General features: G+C 40.9%; 1 protein-coding gene across 1 annotated transcript in view; it reads right to left on the reverse strand.

Annotated features, from left to right (window-relative positions):
- Nucleotides 1-3,160: 3,160 nt before the first annotated feature.
- Nucleotides 3,161-19,032, reverse strand: part of HAPSTR1 (HUWE1 associated protein modifying stress responses) — a 28,354-nt gene continuing 12,482 nt past the window's right edge. The window contains exons 3-4 of the mRNA XM_047780526.1: nt 17,982-18,257; nt 3,161-6,260 (exon numbers count right to left, since the gene is read on the reverse strand). Coding sequence (XP_047636482.1) covers nt 6,016-6,260; nt 17,982-18,257 — 521 coding nt within the window. The 3' untranslated portion in view covers nt 3,161-6,015. The remainder of the gene's footprint in view (nt 6,261-17,981; nt 18,258-19,032) is intronic.

The following is a 19,032-nucleotide window of genomic DNA, read 5'->3' on the forward strand; positions in this document are numbered from 1 at the left end:
AGTTCACATAGCATCCTGTTCAGAGAAATGGCAAGAAACCGAAAAGTGGAGTGCACCACCCTCAGAGAGCTAAGAACTTTCTACAAGTTGTTGCAGTGGTGTGTGGGTCTGTGTGTGTGTGTCCACACTAGGTCTTGATGGGAAAGGCATTTCTTATTGTCAGTCACAGTCCGAAACACTTGAGAAACAGAGACAGATGGGCAAGAGACAAGCCTTCGTGTACCGAATATAATTGTGTAAGCAAACGCAGTTCTGTTAACCTAAGAAGCCCCCAACTGTAGCTGCGTGGTAGTTACAAATTTCTAGATACACCTTGAAATTCACACTTTGTGGCCATGAGACCCAAAGTAGAAGAAATGGGTGAAAAGAGTATAAACAGCCTTCTCCATGGTTTGGGAAGCGTCCCCCACTCCCCCAGGAATTTCAGCCCAGCACCACCATCACCCCTAAGACCGACCAATGGTGGGCCTTAATGTCTTCCTCAAGTCTCGAAGGTACAATAGCACATACCTTGGTAGATTTATGGAGAAAGATCTCCGGACTATTAGTCCACGGGGCCCCCAGGGGCTGAATCGGCCCAGGGAAACCAGGAGTGGCAAGCTGCCCCCAGCATCCCCAAACCCTTCCTTCTTCTCCGTCAGGCTGCTTAACCGTTTTCAGCCTGCTGAGCATGCTAGTTGTTGCAGCTGGATGGAGCCCAGGATTCCTAGAGCTCTCAAAGGCGATCCCACGAATGATGGGACTTCAGGCCGCTCAGAGCACACATCCAGCAGACCTGCAGCAAAGGACCAGCACAGCTACCATGTACGGCTGTGCCGCAACAAAATGCACAGCAAACACATCGGCCCAGCGTTACCTGCCCTCGGGTTCAGGGGGCCTGGCTCCCCCAATTCCAGAATTAAGGATGATCCCCTGTACTTGCCAGCCTGTGGCATCACCGGCAGGCACTGGCTTCACTCTGGAAAACAGCATCTCACCCACCTGTGGACAAGCTTTTGTCCTAAAAACTGATCATTTCTCAGACTACAAGCTTCACCAAGTGCTTGATACCGGCCCTCGGTCCGTTTGCAAGACCGGGGCTTCCACGTTATGGTCTCATAACACTGAACTCTCACGCAGCCACCCGTCAGTCAACCAGCAGCACAGCTTAGTGGTTACATCCACAAAGGACTAGGCAAAGTATTGGGAAGGTTACGCTCCAAAACGTTTCAGTTTTTACCTTTGGGGAGGGGTGAAAGAGGACAAGTTGAAAGGGTCTTTAAGGTGAAATGTCTGACATTTTAATTTTCTTCACAAAAATGCATGAGTGTTAATCTCTTCAATGGCACATTTAAAAAAAGAAAAAGCTATCAGAATTATTTAGCGTTGATATTCGACTTAAGGACTCCTCTGATGAGAAGCAGATTCAAAGAGTAGATGTAAGTCTACTCACAGAATTCAAGGCACTAAGCTTCGCATTGTTTTTTTTTTTCTATTTCAGAGATGATGAAACAGAACCCAGAGAGGGAAACTTACCCAGGTTCCCACACCTAGTAAATGGTGAAGTCAGCATTCAAATCCACATAATTTCAAGCAAAGATTCTTCTTTCATACAAGGGAGCAGAAGGTAAGTGAACACTGTAAGATCTTTTCTGTCCACTAGTAGTAGATACGCAACACCGGCTAAGATGTAGGGAGAAAAGGCACTCTCATCACCATGGTGATGCAACTATTAACTGATCCTTCTACTTTGATAGGACCGTTCAATATTTTAAATATGTGAATTCCTTTGAACCAGCCATTTCCCCTGCAGAAATTTATCCTAGGGAAACCTAAAAAAAAAAAAAACCAACCCTAGACTGTTCACTGTTACAAACTATAGAAAACTGGAACCCCATAAAGGCTCAGACACAACAGAATCCTATTCAGTCCTAAAATATCACCATCATGTCTATGTTCTGATGTAGAAAGATGTGCACATACTATAAGCTGATGTGTGGCTGGATTTTGGCAATTTCAAATTTTGAAGCATTAACTCAATACAAGCAAAATTAGGGACTAAGAAATTTGGAGTAGCAGAGTTCCCGCTATGGCACAGCAGGTTAAGGATCCAGCGTTGTCTCTGTGGCAGCGCAGGTTCGTTCCCAGCCCAGCACAGTAAGTAGATTAAGGTTGAGTATCCAGTGTTGCCGCCGTTATGGCACAGTTCGCAGCTGCAGCTAGGATTCAACCCCTGGCCCAGGAACGTCTACACACTGTGGGTGCAGCCATAAAAAAAGAAAAGAAATTTGGAACAGCATCAATGAAATGTCTCAGTTTTGCCAAGGGCCACAAAATTTGTGTTGGACTCTCAAAAACCCTTCTGTGTCACAGGCTAACGTGACAAAGACCAAGCAAGTCCTGTAACAGGAAGTTAAACTCAGTCAAGTGCATCAGTACAACACATGGAGTCGACAGCTAAAACACTGTCCCCACAAACATTCCAGTGTGGAGTTTGGAAGCTAGGCTTCCGAGGTACAGTCATCTGAACTGATTAAAGTTGCAGCAGCTGTCAAAGAGGGAGCAGGTCCTAAAAAAAATCAGAGCAGAATCATCTCCCAAATTTAACTCAACATAAATCTTCAGTTTCTTTTAACTTTAAACAAATGTCTCTTCTAGTAGAACCTTCCACAGCAGAGTTCAGAATCTATCTCTGAAGGATTCCCAACCTAGTAACTAGACACCTAAGTCATCGATCTAGTGGATGAAATGGCAGGTTGGAACAAGCTCTATGAAGTAAAATGCACTGAGATTCATCTGCTAACAGTCAGTCTGTACACCTTTCAAAAATCCAGGTGGTCATCATGCCAAAATCTTAATGATTCACTCATAAGGATGTTCTGAAATCAGCTCTGCTGCCTGTATCCCCAACTAAAGGCCATTTACAAATCATCTCTTGGCATCTTCACTGGTCGGACCTTGGCCACCCCCAGTCCCCTACTATTCAGGAAGCTGGCCCAACTTTCACTGCTGTGCAGCAGCAACCTTAAGGCCCAAAGCCACAGTGACTCGAGTTTAATGAGTTCCAACAGCCCTTGGGGAAAATATTCAAGCTAATTATTATTTTTAAGGCTGAACTTCATTTGATTATGTCAAAGTTACTCGGATGTGATGACCAAAACAAAACTGCAGACAAGCCCCATAGTTTTTTAGTTTTTTAAATTATTTATTCATTGAATGATTTAAGGTGTGTACCACTACTCCAGTTGGGTAAACCACATTGAAGAATTTGACTGCAGGTCTTTAGATTCAGCCAAATGCTTTCCATTAATTTTGCTCTATAAAATACTAAACATTATATACTTAAGTTTTTAATGCTTCAGCCATGCTCAGAACACTGCAGTATTAAAGGATTAACTCAACCCACTCATGCCAAGTTAGGGTGACAGGAACAGAACTTGCGAGCTATGATGTCTAAAAGAATCAAGAGAATCTAGCTTGAGATGAAAAGAGGTTCTGTTCCCCCAGAGTAAATTGTTATGTTTTACCATTCAGCCTACACTGTTCTCAAAAGATTGGGGGCGGGGAGGGAGAGTTATTAAAAAAGTACCACACAAGTATGCAATCTTCCATGATTTGTTTTGCATCTACAATGGCACAAAGAAAGGCCGCAAAAATCTAGCAGTCAGAACTAAGTTTTCCCAGGAGAAACCATTTCCCTTTCTTCTGCTAGGTCTCAGCTTATTCTGTGCTCAGGTGGCACATGAGAGCAAAGGGATAGAGATGGGGGGGAATGAGTTTCAACTGGAGGGGGAAAGAGCATTTAGAATTAAATGCAATGCAAAAAAAAGGTAACAAATGCTAACGTTTTTAAAAAGTTTAATGGAGCCAATAAGGTATATAAATTGTGTTCTGGCAGACGTGAAGACCTGCTTTTTCTTACCAAAGAAAATGGCACGTTTTATCAAAATTTGACAATCGAGAGTAAAAGGTACGAAGATTAAGCTTCAGAGCACCAACTAAAACAAAAACCACCAAAAAAATTTTTTTTTGTTATTTAACTTGGAAAGAGGAACTAGAACCAAGGCATAAAGGGGAGATTAAATACGTATTCCTCATTCTCAAAAATCCTTCAGGAAGAGGAGTTCTGGCCGCTTGTGAGCAATGCTTCACACCACCAAACCCAATTCCAAAATCTAAATTTACAACGATAGAAAAACAAAGATAACTCCAAATGCCTTTCTTGGTATATTCCAAAGGGAAGCTTGAAAGTACTCATAATACACAGGCTTGCCCATTTCAGGTAAAATGACAGACTGCTATAATTCTTCCTGCTATCATATTCAAACAAAAAAGAAAAAAAATGACCCACTTTTGCAAAAATTTATAAATGCCTCACTGTCATTCCTACTTTTAGTATATGGACTATGACTTCTGAAATAAGGGCTGTGTCAATGGTGAACACAGAACTTCAGTTCACAGGTTTCTAATATTCCATTCACATCCCACCTGGTCAACGAATATTATGGTTAACTTAGCAAAGTTTCTTCACAGAAAGATTATTAAATGGTTGAAGAAAGTGCTGTCATTACTGGAAAAACCCTTACACTGATTTGCAATGGTCTTTTAAGGATAAAAACAGGAAGTAACTGATACTGGTCTACAAATTTGCAAGGAAACATTTTCACTGTCCTACTTGATATATAGATATATAGATATATAGATATAAAATAATATGATAGAATAAATTACAGTACCTGGCAGGCTGACATCAGTTCTTCATCTAAAAAAGACTACCATTCAGTTCAAGACATTAAAAATGAAGATGAAACATGCTCTAAAACATTGTAGCTACAAGAGGTCTTATAATTACTCAAAAGAGGACTCTACTGAGAACTTTTATTTAGTCTCTACCTAACATCTAGAGAACCTCCATGCGATTCCATCTTTTCCAGAATGAGATTCCAAACTGTACTTTATAGGAGAGGGACTGGAAAGGTGGGTTTTGCTAGTTTCAGTTGTGATCACATTATTAGCAGATAAAAAAGACGGGGACCTTCCACCCATTCCAATGGAAACTGCACCAAGTAGAACATTCGTGAAAAATGTAAAACAGGGTATGAAAGACTCTAATACCTACCCTCCCACCATCCATCTCCCTCTCACTAATACTGAACCAAAAAGGAAGCCCATTCTCAAAGTTCATGACCTCTCTACTTCAGGTAACCCTGAATGCAGTCTACACGGGTGCATTTATCATAAGGAGAGGACCCTGCAATGGGAAGCAGTACTTGTCTTAAAAAAATGAGTATTTTAAGCCTACGGGGTTAATCTGGGGGCAATTTAATAATATGGCTACTTTTAGAGCACTAGCACGCACAGAGTGAATCCAATCAAGTTCTGTGTATTGATTCAATAGTAAGCATTAACTGCATGACCATCATATAGCACCTCTTTGACATCACACATTCACCAGAATTAGAAACTGCTTTGAAAACTAAAAATAGGGCACAGTCCAATAATTAGAAATTGCACACTGTCACTGTAGAGGAACCAGGTGCATGGTACAGCACTGCTGCAGAAATGGAAGCCTGAAGATTTGACGAGGAAGCCAAATCGTGTCTTTTAGACAAATTTTAGGAACCTGGCAATACTGTTGAAGCAAAAATACTCAACACAGCAGGAAATGGACGCTCCCCCCCCAAAAAAGCATTCTATAACCAAATAAACATCTGATATTTCCTTTCCCTTTGAGAATAAATACAGTTAAGGTCACTTTTAGCCTTGAAACGGATATATGTTTGCCTATGATGATCTTGCTAACGACTACACGATATCTGATGTCCTCTGCTAGGATTATAGTTTTAAGAAAGCCATAGTTACAAGAGGCATCTACTGTCAATACCTAGGACTTCCTTTTATGGCAACCACTATAGAATTCACGTGTCTTAAACAGTGAACAAGGGAAGATGGCCTCATGTTTCCTTTGCAATAATAGTATATGTTGAGGATCAAGTGGCTTTCAAGCAGCATGGTGGGTGTGAAAATGTCTGCAGTTTAGATCATTCTGTTGCGTTTATGGGTTGGTGAGTCTGTAATGACATCGCCACACTGGGCTGAGGTACGCTTTCTAGTTCCACCATTGTCCAAGTGGAGTGCCATTTCTTCTGATATGAAAGTGTTCAAATCGACATCATGGAGTCCATTTCTCCTTCGACTAGCATTCGATCCACTGCTTACATGTGTAGGAGAGCCTGGGGTACTCGAACGCACGCTTATACTAGCCATTGCACCACTAAGACCTAGGAAGAAGAAAAAAGGTTTTAGAGTTGCTCAATTATTTGACCCTCTTGAAAGCAACCCACTCTACTTTCAATGTTGCCATAGCGTCAAAGGATGTCTGCCTATATTCCTGGCAAGGGGGGGGGGTCACCGGGGAGCATTTTTTTCCTCGAAGAATGAATCATCTGGCTTTGACGTAGCAGATGTTTTATTGGGAACACTACCGATATGTACGATATGGGTAACGACCAATGATTGGAAGCTTATTATGTGGCAGGCACCGTTGCCGTCATGAACCTCTGCAGTCTCCTCTACTAGGCACTTACTGTATGTAACTTAGAGCTGAGGGCGGGAGGTGCTTGCTTTACACAGAATATATTGGTTACCCAAAGTCACCATTCCGACACATCCCTCTGCTGTGCGTGCGTGCATGATGAGGAGCAAGCCGTCATTTCCAGACCTGAATGGGCTTGTTCTAATATCCCTACAGATATGGTGACCTTTAGAACTTAGCATCCCAAACAGCACCCTCCTGAGCCTGAAAAGGGGTCACTATTAAAAATGATCCCAGGACAAATCAGGCTGTAGGATGACCCCAAGGTCTGGACTGTACCTCGTAGATATCCCTTAGAGGCAGCCTAACTCACGATCATCTGATGCTTCAGCAGCAGGGAGAGCAAGAGTGGTACAAAAAATCCTGCTGCCTTGCTCTCAAGGTGAAGAGTTACTAAATCCAAAATACACCCAGCATTCATGGTTGGACACTCATCCACTTAGACCCCTGAAAAGTTACAGGAGGCGAACGTACATTCTGCTTCCCAACGTTCCGGAGAAACCTGTGAAAGGCATGAGTGAGGCCAGGAAACAAACTATAGCCCTGAATTTAATAACTTGACATCAATGCCTGTGGATTTTCCTTCATATGAATCGCCCCCTTACACCACCCCAGCCTCACTTAGGAATTTTGTCACTGCCCAATTAATCTGATATGATTTAGTATAATCAATGTCTCCAAGGAACAGGACTTGTATCTCAAAGCAAGCTTAGAGGTTGTTTTCATAGGAGACCATTCTAATTTACCCTGTAAATGTAACTTAAATTTGAACATTAAGTGGAAAAAGATTCTCTGCTTCCTACCAAAGTTACCCAATTCCCTTTGACACTGTTCTCACTCTACAAATCCTCTGTGAACATTCCAAAACCCATGGCCTCAACCACACTGCCCTTTGGAAACTGCTCTCAACTCCCTACTCTAGGAACCGTCAGTCCCCTCACTTTTCTCTCTGTAGAAGGAGGCGCCCTCCCCTCTGCTGGTGACACCACCCTTCTTTAGCTCTAAACCTTTCCGAGGCTAAATACCTCAATTAAAACAAATAAAAACGCTAATATCAGAGCAGTTCCTGTGTCGGGTACTGCATTAAGTACTTTCAAAATAACCCTATGACATCTCTATTATCTCCGTTTTGCAGATGAAAAGCCAAGGTTAAAAGGTTAAGGAAGCCGCCCAAGGTCACAAAGCCAGTAAACAAGAACCAGGACTCAAGCAAAATCTAAATTCCTACTCCCCTTCTACTAACCATTGTTTAAGTCTAAATTATTTCAGCATGCAAGTAGCCCCAGGACCTAGGGTCAGCCTGCCTCTGAGGCCTCATCCCTGCCACCCTAAGACTGAGTTGTGCACTGCCAGTTTCAAACCATCTGCCCTCACTGCCTGAGGCCCTAGTTCTAGCACCTCCTCCCCTCTGCAGCATCTCTCCTGGTTCTCCTACCTCTCCTTTTTAGTTTCCTGCTGGCTCCTCTTCCCTACTTGAAACTCTCCGCTCCTTCCTTTCTCCAACCTGCCAGCTCCTTCCTCATTGGCCTTTGCAGGCTTCTTTTCCGCCCAACAGGCTGCTGTCACCCAGGTGAAAGCCATGACCCCTTAGCTTACCCATACGCATCATTTTCCACATCCGTGCCACCGGAGCAGACATTTCTCCTACTTCTAACTGCCTGCTGGACCTCTCAAACTTAACATCTTCCCAGAGGAACCATGCTGCTTCTTCCCCTGCCCACACAAGTTTATTCAAAGTAAAAGAGGCAAAGAAAGGTCACGGCTGATTTCACACAGCACAGCACTATCACGCATCTCTTCCTATAGACAAGGTCTTGTCTCAATCTCATGAACTTAACACAGCGCCTGGCACATAACATATGCCTCCAAGGTCCTGCCCTTCACTTGGAAAGCCACTGAAATCCAAAGCTGTTCCTGTGTATTCATCGACCTCTCCAATGCCAGGAAATACACCCAGGCAGCTCTCTTCACTTAAATCTTTGTCATGAAGTTAAAAATCCATTATTCTCAAGTTGCTGGGGTTTTGAGTTCGCCACCAAAACCCTTAACTCCTTGAGGGCAGAGCTGTGCCTTCTTTTCTCATCTTGCAGACTGTAACATACATAATACCACTGAAAGGTGTCTGCGTACTCAAAACCTGTTTCTTAATTCAGGAGGTCCTAAGGTAGTTTACACTGCAATGCAGGGGTCATCAGCAATAAACTGGGCTACTTCGTAATTAAACTCAGGATCCCCTTCATCATTAGAAACTTAAAAAAAAAAAAGGAACTCAGCAAATCCCATCCCAATGCCCCTCCTGTTAATGTAGGAACCACACCTAAGGCTTATGAAACACTCCATCAGAAGGGAAGAGGCATGGCAAGCAATGTTTCAAACTGCTGTTCTCCAAGAAAAAGAGGTCAAACATCATTTTGAAAACTCCCCAGTAACTTCCAGAAAACAAATCCTTTTTCTGTGGGTGTATGGCTCTGGGCTTAGTTTGACAGCTAAAGCAAAATGGCAATGTGCAACATTACCTATTTATTATCTACTCTCAGCAGTGAAAACTCTTTTCAAAGTTTAACTATCTAATCTTCCCCAAAAAGCAGAAGTTCAAAAAAAAAAAAAAAATTAAGATTAACAACCAAAAAATATATATTTTAAACAACCCAAATTTTATTTTATAAACCAATGACAGCTACCAGAAGATGCTTTAGGAAACCTTAGCTAAACCACATGAACAATCAGGCCTATACAAGTACAGAGAATCTAAACATGCTTCAGAACTAAAAACTAAGTTGTATAGCCCAAGGGCATACAACTTAATTTCTACCAAAGAACACACTTTTTCAAAAGGGCTATGGGAATATCAGTTGACAAAAGCAGTAGAACAAGTAGTATGATTAGACAGAAAAGGTCTCAATTGCTTAATACAAGATAAACTTATCAGTTTTAAAGTTTCTGCATTCATTTTAAATGATTAGTGCAGGAAGGGGGAGATTAAGATGATTTCATCGTACTCTGAAAAGAAAGCTCCCACAGGACCTAAAACAAAGTTACAGTCCAGGTTATAGGAATCTAGGTTACACGGCAAAATGTTAAAAATAGCACATAACTATTATTTTCATACCAAGGTCATGCTTAGGATCATAAGAAAATCCTGTTTTCAAAATTAATTACATGTCATTCCAGTTTACCAGCACATAGTTAGGTCACAGAGGCACAGAAAGAGCAAATGCAGAGCCCGGCCAACTCCCTTCCTCCATCCCACAGCCCAGGATGAGGCCTGGAGGCTGCCTCTACCCTCTCTGCGGACCCCTCAGCCCCCTTCAGCACCTGCTCCCTGGAGGACAGAAGACAGCCTGTTTACTTGGATCCACTCAGCACAGGTCCAGGACCCTCTGCAGGTCTGCGCCACCAGCCCTCTCAGCTCCGGCGGAAAGGGGATGTGAAATCCCCCCAACTTGGACAAAGTGATTGACATCCTGACTGGGAGCCCTAAGAACTAGCATTCTCTCATTTGAAATGAATTGCACTATTCAAGTGGACAACACTCCCTTTGCACAAAGTTGTGTTCCGGGGTTTTGAGCAAGCAAACACACTGTATGTAAATGTCATGTTTTAAAGGCACCTGGGGAGGAGTTCAATCATGGAAAAGTGAATTCTACTAGGAAGATTTGGGTAATTTGAAGTAGATACCACTCCCCACCCCAATCTGTAAATTGTAATACTGAATTTTTATTGAAGTAAAGCACACTAAATCAAACCAATTACAAAGATACATGAGTCACACCAAGAAAACATTTTCAGTTATGCTGACAGCCCAAAATGCTTTCAGTTTTTCAAAGACAGTTTTAATGCCATGGAAAAAATGCTCACGACGTTAAAATGAAAAAAGCAAGATACAGTACCATATATGCAGTATGATCTCAACTATGAAATAATTTTAATATTTATACATTGAAAAAAAAGACTGGAAGAAAATGCACCAAACATTAACTGCAGTTATCTCTGTAGAGTGGGAGAACAAGATACTGAATTTTTTACTTTTTGGAAATTTTCAGATTTTCCAATAAATCAGTATTTATGAATCGCAAAACTAGTGGGAAAAAAGTAAATGTTAAAGTGCCTCACAACTACCAATGGATTGTTAAGGAAGTACTAGGCGAGTCAACTGGCTCTGAGGCATGGCTTACATGGACTCCTTTTTCACCTCAATGAAAAAAATGTCCAACACAACTTGCAAATTCGGAACAGTTTTGTATCATTAATGCTGGAAGCTTTAGTGAAGTTCTACCCCCAAAAAACTTCAGTAGCTAATATCTAATCTTAATACACGGAAAACGCCAACTTTTCATCAAAAATTTTAATGCTATCTTAATTGCCTTAATTGTTCTTATTCTCAGAGGCTGGTCTGAAAAAAAGTATAAAATTCCAGCCTTCAGAAGAATTTCAATTAAAGAAGATGACTTAAAACAACCGATTTTAAAGCAATTAAGAGATGAGATTGCTTTGGTGCATTAATCTCTTACATCTTAATTTCCAAAGAAATTTTTAAAACATTTTAATGTTAAATAACTATTGACAGTTGTGTTATTTCAGGAAGATGCAGGCTACAACATTCAACAAGCATTTATTAAGAATCTACTGTGTTCCACACATTGTGCTAGGAGTGTGGGCAAAAGAAAAAGGCGTTCTGAAAGGTGGTTGGATATAAACCTCCCACAGGTCAGTTCTAATTAGTTCTCTGCAACAGAAAACTTTCATACTATACCATCAGTTTAGAAATACTTTAAAGTATCTGTGTTAGCTGTCAAAGTTTGTTTCAATCTACGTAGCTTTATCAACAGAAAGAAAGAAGAGTGGTAAAAACAGAGAACCAAGCATAAACACTCGAATTTCTTCTTAAATGTACAGATCTCAACTGTCTAGGAAATTTTATCAAAAGATCTGTTCTTACCAAAACCTGGTTACTCCTCTAGAACACACAGGCCAAAGAATGTTCTGTCAAAATAACAAAAGCTACAAAACTTGTGCTCAAAGGAACAAAAAAATCCTATTGGTCCATGCTGCCTAAAATCAGTTTTCCAAATAGGGGAAAGAAGTGTAACCATTTTATGCACTGAGAGAATGACAAAATAGGAATCTGCCTTACATTTTTTTCCAGGTAAAAATTCCTCCTAGTCGACCTTATACCCCCTGAATACAATTTCAAATGACTGTGTTTTTCTAAGAAGGCCCTATACCCAAGTCTCTCCAGATCCAAGAATTTTGCCAAGCAACTTAATGACTTAAGAGACTAAGGATCATCATATACACCAGAGACTGTGTTAGAACAAGAAAAAAGAGAAGCCCGACATAGAGGGCAATGGCCCTGTGCCTCAGTCTGACTGCCTGGGATTATGTGCTTCAAATTGTCTAAGACTAGGCTAGAAATGCTTGAGAGTATTTGATTCATCTTTTTATCACCTGCCCCATCACTAGCCTCTAATAAACAGAATGAGAATGCTTGGCGTTTACTGTGTTCAGTCAATGTTAGGCAACAGGAAAGGCTACAGCATGACAATATACACTTTCATTTTTACATGACCACACCTTCCACGGAAGGATTTTAATTGCAGAAATCACAACACAAGACCCCCCCTACACACACACACACACACACACACACACACACACACACACATGGGTTTTCAAACCAGAAAGGTTTCAGACTTCTACCCTCACTTAAAGAACTACCTTTTAATACACAAAGTGCTTTTCTTAAAAACAAAACAAAAAACCTTTCGTTTAAAAATTTCCTTTTTGGGCAGGAAATTCTCTAATAGACCATTAGAAGCTAGAATGCCTGCATCTGCCTGTAGTACTTTCAGTAGCCCACTGTCAACAGACATAAAAGGAACGTGAATTTGAGCAAGGTGGTTATCTTAAAGCCAAAAGCCAAGGACAGCAACGATTCCCACCAGTTACTGACATCACACCCCGAGTGAACTAATAAACTTTACAGAGAGTCAACCAGGCCTAGGGGGGTTTTAGTTCTCTGGTCTTCAGTCAAGAATGCCATCAAAACGACTTTTGGGACTAACACCAAGTGTCTCCAATTGTTATGAAACAGTCTGGAACAGAGCCTAAAACTTACAAAGATCACCTATGAGATGATCTGAGAGCGAGCAAGTTTTTTATAAAGTTAGCAAATGAGTGGAGTCTGACTTGGCACCCAGCTCTCTCTCCCACCCAGGCCTCGATCTTCCCCCCCTCCATGAACACATACGTGCCCCATTCTAACTCTGGACCCTTTTCACCTCATCCCAATGATGACAAATAGAATGAGAAAACCAGATTTCAGTCTGAGGCTTTCTAGACCACAGCACTAGCTTGGGCAAGTCTACTACTCAGAATCTCTCCACCCAGCGGAAAGAGAGAACATCACTAACTTCACCAGTTTATACCAACATGAAGCAAGCCCAAGATCTTATCAAGTAATATAAGTAAGCTTCCTCTGGAATGACATCTGCAATTTAAAAGGCCACCCTTACTGAAAAGGGAGGAGGAAAAGTGTCCTCAAAGGCCTAGGGAGCTCCAGCTCTACTTCTGCAGTGACACCATCCAGAGGCAAAGAGGGCGCTCAGAGGACCTAGAACTACACAGACATCGTCCTCCTCTCAAGGCAAAGAACACTGACAGAGTGTTGCGGAAGGGCGAGTACTTTGTTTATAAGGTGATACACTTTGTGTTCACTTTATAAACAAAACACACCCCTTTCACACAGAAGACTACCTAGGAAAGGTTAACCATCTTGCCCAAGGTCACACTGGGAATGCAGCCCATGTACAAAACCTAAACACTCTTCCTATTAAAATGAACCAGAAATATAGGTCATGAGCCGTTCATCTTCAAGCCTGCTTATCCAGATTCACTTGTGGGGAAGAACGCCTGGAAGAAATACCAAATTCCTGTATATTCTGATGTCTTGAGGGAAGAAAAGTAAGCATAGAGACCTTTCCACACCACCACTCAGCCCTAGTAAGGGAGACAAAAGAAACCCCAAATGTACAAATAAAAGGATGGTACATTTGGGAGCCAGACAGATCTGGAATATCCACCCTACCACTTACTCATCTGGCTCTCCTTTAGCCAAATAAGCCTTTCTTCATCAATGAAATGGTAATAATCCAGGGAAGCATGAGTTGTAAATGAGACCTTCCTCATCAGGATGCTGACATGGCAAGTAAACACTGAAAGAACTGCTCCAATGGGGCATCACCCTCAAGCCCCACTCCAAGCCCAGCTGTTGGGCTTTGAAGAGCTGACTTTTGCAGCACTAAGATACACCCACTATTCCTCCATTCTCTCTCTTTCCACACTGGAGTCACCTGGGCTCTACAGGCCTCAAGTCTTTAAATGTCCTCTGCCCCCAGTGTTGACTTAACGGGCCTCTGAACCCATGTTAGTAAGCTCAGAACACATCTATACTAGTCTGTTACAGCCAGAAGCTGTAAGCCACAGCCCTATCCCACTGCAGTCCTGGTCTATGACAAGGGACAGCTACGGAAACAAAGCAGACAGGGAGAGCAGCTCAGTCAAGGCTGGAGAGAATGGAGAGACCTGAAGGAGAGCTTCGTGGCAGAAAAGATCCGTCTGAAGGGATGAAGAGGCAGAAGGAAAAGCTTAGAAGAGTGTGGAGGTATTCAATAGATTACACAGCATGGCTAAGATATCTGACCAAAGGTCAAACCAAATCACAAGGGCCTTGCAATGTCATGTGACTTCATCCCACAGGCCAGAGGGAAACAAAGGTTATCATCAGCGAAGCGACAAGATCAAAATGATCACTCCAGTGGTCCCAGGAAAGATGGACTGCCAAATGGGTCAACTCAGAAGTGGGAAGCAAGAGCAGGAAAATTATTCCAAGAGCCCAGGGCTCACCTCCTCCAAAAGAGCCTTCTCTGAACCCAAGGCTAGGCTGCATTGTGAAATGTCCATTTCTGCACCAGAACAACTTATATGCAACATTAAAATAAATTATCCGAGAATGCACTGGCTTCAACTGAAAGGGAAGAACCCTGCTCAATTATATGTTCCCGAGAGGATGCACAGAATCTGCCACGTACACATCTGCTGGGTGGTGAAATGAGGAAAAGACATGTTTCTGCTGCTGGGGCTGCAAGGAAGGATGTGTTCAGTGTGAAACCTTGTGTGAGAGGAGTGGCTGCAGGACACACTGGTGGAAATGTCTGCAAGGACACAACGGGGCATACATTTTGCAGTCAGGAGGGGCTCAACTAGAAGGAGAGATTTTGCAAATTAAGACTGAGATGGCCCTTAAAGGGACTGCAGAAGGTGGCGGCTAAGGACTAAATCCTGGGGAATGTAACCAAAGTCACTGAAAGGTCGGAGACCCAAGTAACCTGAAGAGAAGACAAGAATAGGAAAATGTCTAAAAGAGAAAGAATGACTAAGAGAGGGACAATGAGGAAGGCAGGGAACCACAAAATGGTCCAGATGATTTTTTGGTCTATCTGAAATCTGCTTAACTAAAAATTAAATGCCAGCTATTAATTCAGCTAGGTTAGTTTTCTGTAACATTCTTATTTTAAGACAAGGATTAATAAGGGAAGGACAGGAATCAGTTTAGCACATATGTAGGCATTTCTGTGATTTCTCCGAGTTTAGTATCCAGATGAATAGCTATCACGGTACACAAAAAAAATAAGCAACATTTGTTGCAAACAAATGCCAAAATAAAGCACTGAATTATATTCCTTAAGCCTCAATAACCATAAATTAACAATTTTGATTGAAACTTTGATAACCATTAACTGGTATGCTTTTTATGGCAATTGTGTACTTAAGTCTAAGGCTCATGAGGGTATTGATCAAACAACCTTACTCATCACCACACCCTGTCTACACAAAATACCCTAGTTATCTTACATCTGGCATTTTTGTCCCAAAAAAGAAGGTATTTCTAGTAAACATGGGTGCGCTTCTGGCACGAGTGGGAATTTAGGAGCTGATAAAAAAGGAAAAATTAGAAGGGTAACTGCCCTCTCTTTTAAAAAGGGACAGGATGAGGTTTTCTGTGGGAAACAAATCAATGTTTGCTACAATCACGTTTGCTTTGATTTTAAACTTCAATCTGCCTCAGCATATCAATTCTTTTCTTATCTCCCCCTGGCACTTTAAAACTTCATGGATTTAGACTCTCTCCAAGAACTTCAATTTGACCTCACATTTCATAAATCTGGCTAAGCAAATTACATGCAAAACTGAATTCTAACAAGTACGTACCCTAATTAAAATGTTTCCAAATACATGTCAAAAGATATGAACAGATTACACTTCAATTTACAGACTGTTCAATAAATCAGATCATGAAGACATTCGGTTGCAAAGTCAGTCATTAATCTGCTTAACAATGTAGTAACAATGCCCTATTATTAGAAATCGAATTATTTAAAATACTCCAAACAGACTAGCATTCTTCTCAATACACTAACGTCCCCTAACTCCAGGAGAACACAAAACTCAGTATTATTTATGTTTCTATGTACTCTTTTCAAGGGGCCCTATTTATTATAACTTCATGTTTTAACTATATGAATTCAGTGTATGAACCCTAGGAATCCAATATATCCTGGATTGGCACTACTTCGTAAGTTTATTCAAGAGGAAGGTTATTTGTCTATATAGCTTTATAATCAAACGCTTTAAAACCCTCACAATTTAAACATATGTCAAAATTTAAAACTACATCATCGCTTAAAAACTCCCAAATTTCAGTAAAACATCACAAGTTGAACAAGCTCAATTTAAGAAAAAAAGTAATGGGAGCTGGAGAATATAGTGGAAGGGGGTGCTAGCTTGCCCTTTTTACAATATGTACAACAGCATTAAGATTTATAACAAGAGTGGCGTTTATGTTTCTTAAAGCTATCTTCTACAGTATAATATTATACAGAAAAAAGACATTTTAACAAGAGAAATACGGAATGAATCATAAATCCACTTGATGACAAAGACAATCAAAATGCTTAAGGGAAGACAACTACATCAAATACTACCATGCACTAAAATTAATCTGACAAACTGTACACTTTTAGTAATTTTTTTCCAAACTTAATGGTAAAAGATGTGAAACTCAATTCAGTAGAAATAGATCAATTTCTATTTTGCCTGAGTTTCAAAAATTCTGATGGCATTAACTATTCTACCATATTAGAAACAGCAAGCAGTCTTAAGTACTGCATCCATCCATCATGGACTTCCTTGCAACAAAATGTTTTTATGTTCTTAACTTATCATAAGCAAACTCACAATTAGGAAGAAAAAAAACAACACTTTTTCCAACTCCCATGTTTTGACTGGGGTTTCAGGTAAAGGATCAAAGTTTGCCTATGAGAACAAGACAATCTCTGTAAGCACTAAAGATTCAAAGGTATAGAAGCCCTTTGAATATATCTCAGTCCTTTGAATATATCTCAGTTTTTAATTACCAGGTTACTCTGTTTTAGATGACCTATGCTATGGCCCAGAAATTTTAACTTTTAACAAGACTCATAAACTAACTCACAACTTACTTCTACCTGCTTAGTCATCTGCACAACTCATATTTTCATCTTGGCTTAAACCAAGTCTTATTATTTTGTTGTTTCATTTTTACAGTAGTATTGAGTATCTTATAGAAGTGCCTCTCCCAGTTCTCTCTGGAAGTCTGTATTAGAGAACAAGTAACAACAGACTTACTGACCACATACCCCAGGCTTCTCCAGTAATACTTAAACCCCTCAGTCAAGAATGCCTTTTTATGGCAGGTCTGGCCTGAGGAGGTGGTGATGGACCTATCCTCTGACAGTCCTGACTATCAAAGCAAGGACCTAAGGGACAACAGACATAAGGGAAGTCAGTTATTCTTATATCAGCCCACACTCTCTTGGGTCAACTCTCACCCTCAACAGGTACACTCAATAAGCTAAGGTGTCAAAGGGAGTTCCCATGAGAACTGACCAACAGTCATCTGCCTTTCTTGCCTGTCATGGACTAGGCTCTCCAGGGAATTATAAATGCAAAGAATTCTTAAGACACTAAGAACTTCCTCTTTGACTCAGAAGAGTAAGGAAACATGTACAATGTAAGTGGAAAGCAATAAATTCTAGTCAATGTCGCAAAAGACTGTTATTGTTAACACCAATCAGCTCAATCTAACTTTCTAAAAACATTTTTTTTTTTTTAGGATGAGCTGGCTAACATTCAAAAATTGCCCATGTAAGTTCTTAGCTTACATTCTATTAAAACATTTCTAGAGCAAGTAATTACTATAATAGACAAAAAACAGACAATATATCTGGACCTAAACCTAAATGTGAAAATGGGTCCACAGGCACACTCTTAACCATTTTTCCAAAGAAATATGTTTAAACGGCTTTACCATGCAGAGCTATGGCTTCCCGGAAGGGTTGCAAATCAGTCTCTACAGATGAGCTAGTTTCCGTTGAAGTAGCTCGGTTAGGGGACACTACAGTCAGTCTTGGGGGAGCTCTAGAGTTTCGTGGTGGAGGAACTTTTCCACACAGGAAGCTGATCAAATCTTCTCTACGAATAGTTCTTCTGCGCTTTTTAACCCAAGCCAACACATCCTTATTGCGTCGCTGATAGCCAATCTGAATTCCAATATCAAAACTTCGCTGATGGGTATCCACGCTTTCTGTTAGAAAAAAAGGATGAGAAAAAGGCATGTGATTATCAGTACAGCCAAGCTACATTCTCTCCTAAAGAAAACCCTTTCACAAGCTCACCAAAACGGGTGTCAGGAAGTCCATCAGTAATTTACTAAAGTGAACTGTGTTTCATTCATGTTTGAAATGTCATACATGACATATCATCATAATGGTCTAAATTCCGTTAACACATCACACAGTGCTAGAACTTCCACCTTGGGGTTAGCAGATGCAAACTATTACACTTAGAATGGATAAACAATAAGGTCCTACTGTATAGCACGGAACTATAGCCAATCATCTAGAATATACATATGTAAGAGTCACTTTGCTGTACAACAGAAACGGCACAACATTGTAAATCAACTATATTTCAATTACAAAAATGTTTTTAATAGAGGGAATAATTGTTAGTCAAATTACCGTGGGGGGGGGGTTGCTGATGGAAGTTCCCAGGCCAGGAATCAAACCTCACCTCAGCACTGACCAGAGCCACAGCAGTGACACCAAATCCTTAGCCTACTGCACCAGGAGGGAACTCCCAAATTACCGTTTTAATAATGCTATTTCCTTAAAAAGCTTACTAGCTCAAATTAAGCTAGCTTGTTTGATGATGCTAACAGTGGGTAAATCATGAAATGTTTATTGGAACGATATCCAGCTTCATCTGAGAAGAAAGGTACAGGAGAACGGTACTACTACCGGCCCCTCACTGCAAGTGAGGAAACAGGCACAGTGAAAACACGTCCACAGTATTCAAGA

The sequence above is a fragment of the Phacochoerus africanus genome, chromosome 5 (assembly GCF_016906955.1).
Source record: "Phacochoerus africanus isolate WHEZ1 chromosome 5, ROS_Pafr_v1, whole genome shotgun sequence".
NCBI classification, from domain to species: domain Eukaryota; kingdom Metazoa; phylum Chordata; class Mammalia; order Artiodactyla; family Suidae; genus Phacochoerus; species Phacochoerus africanus.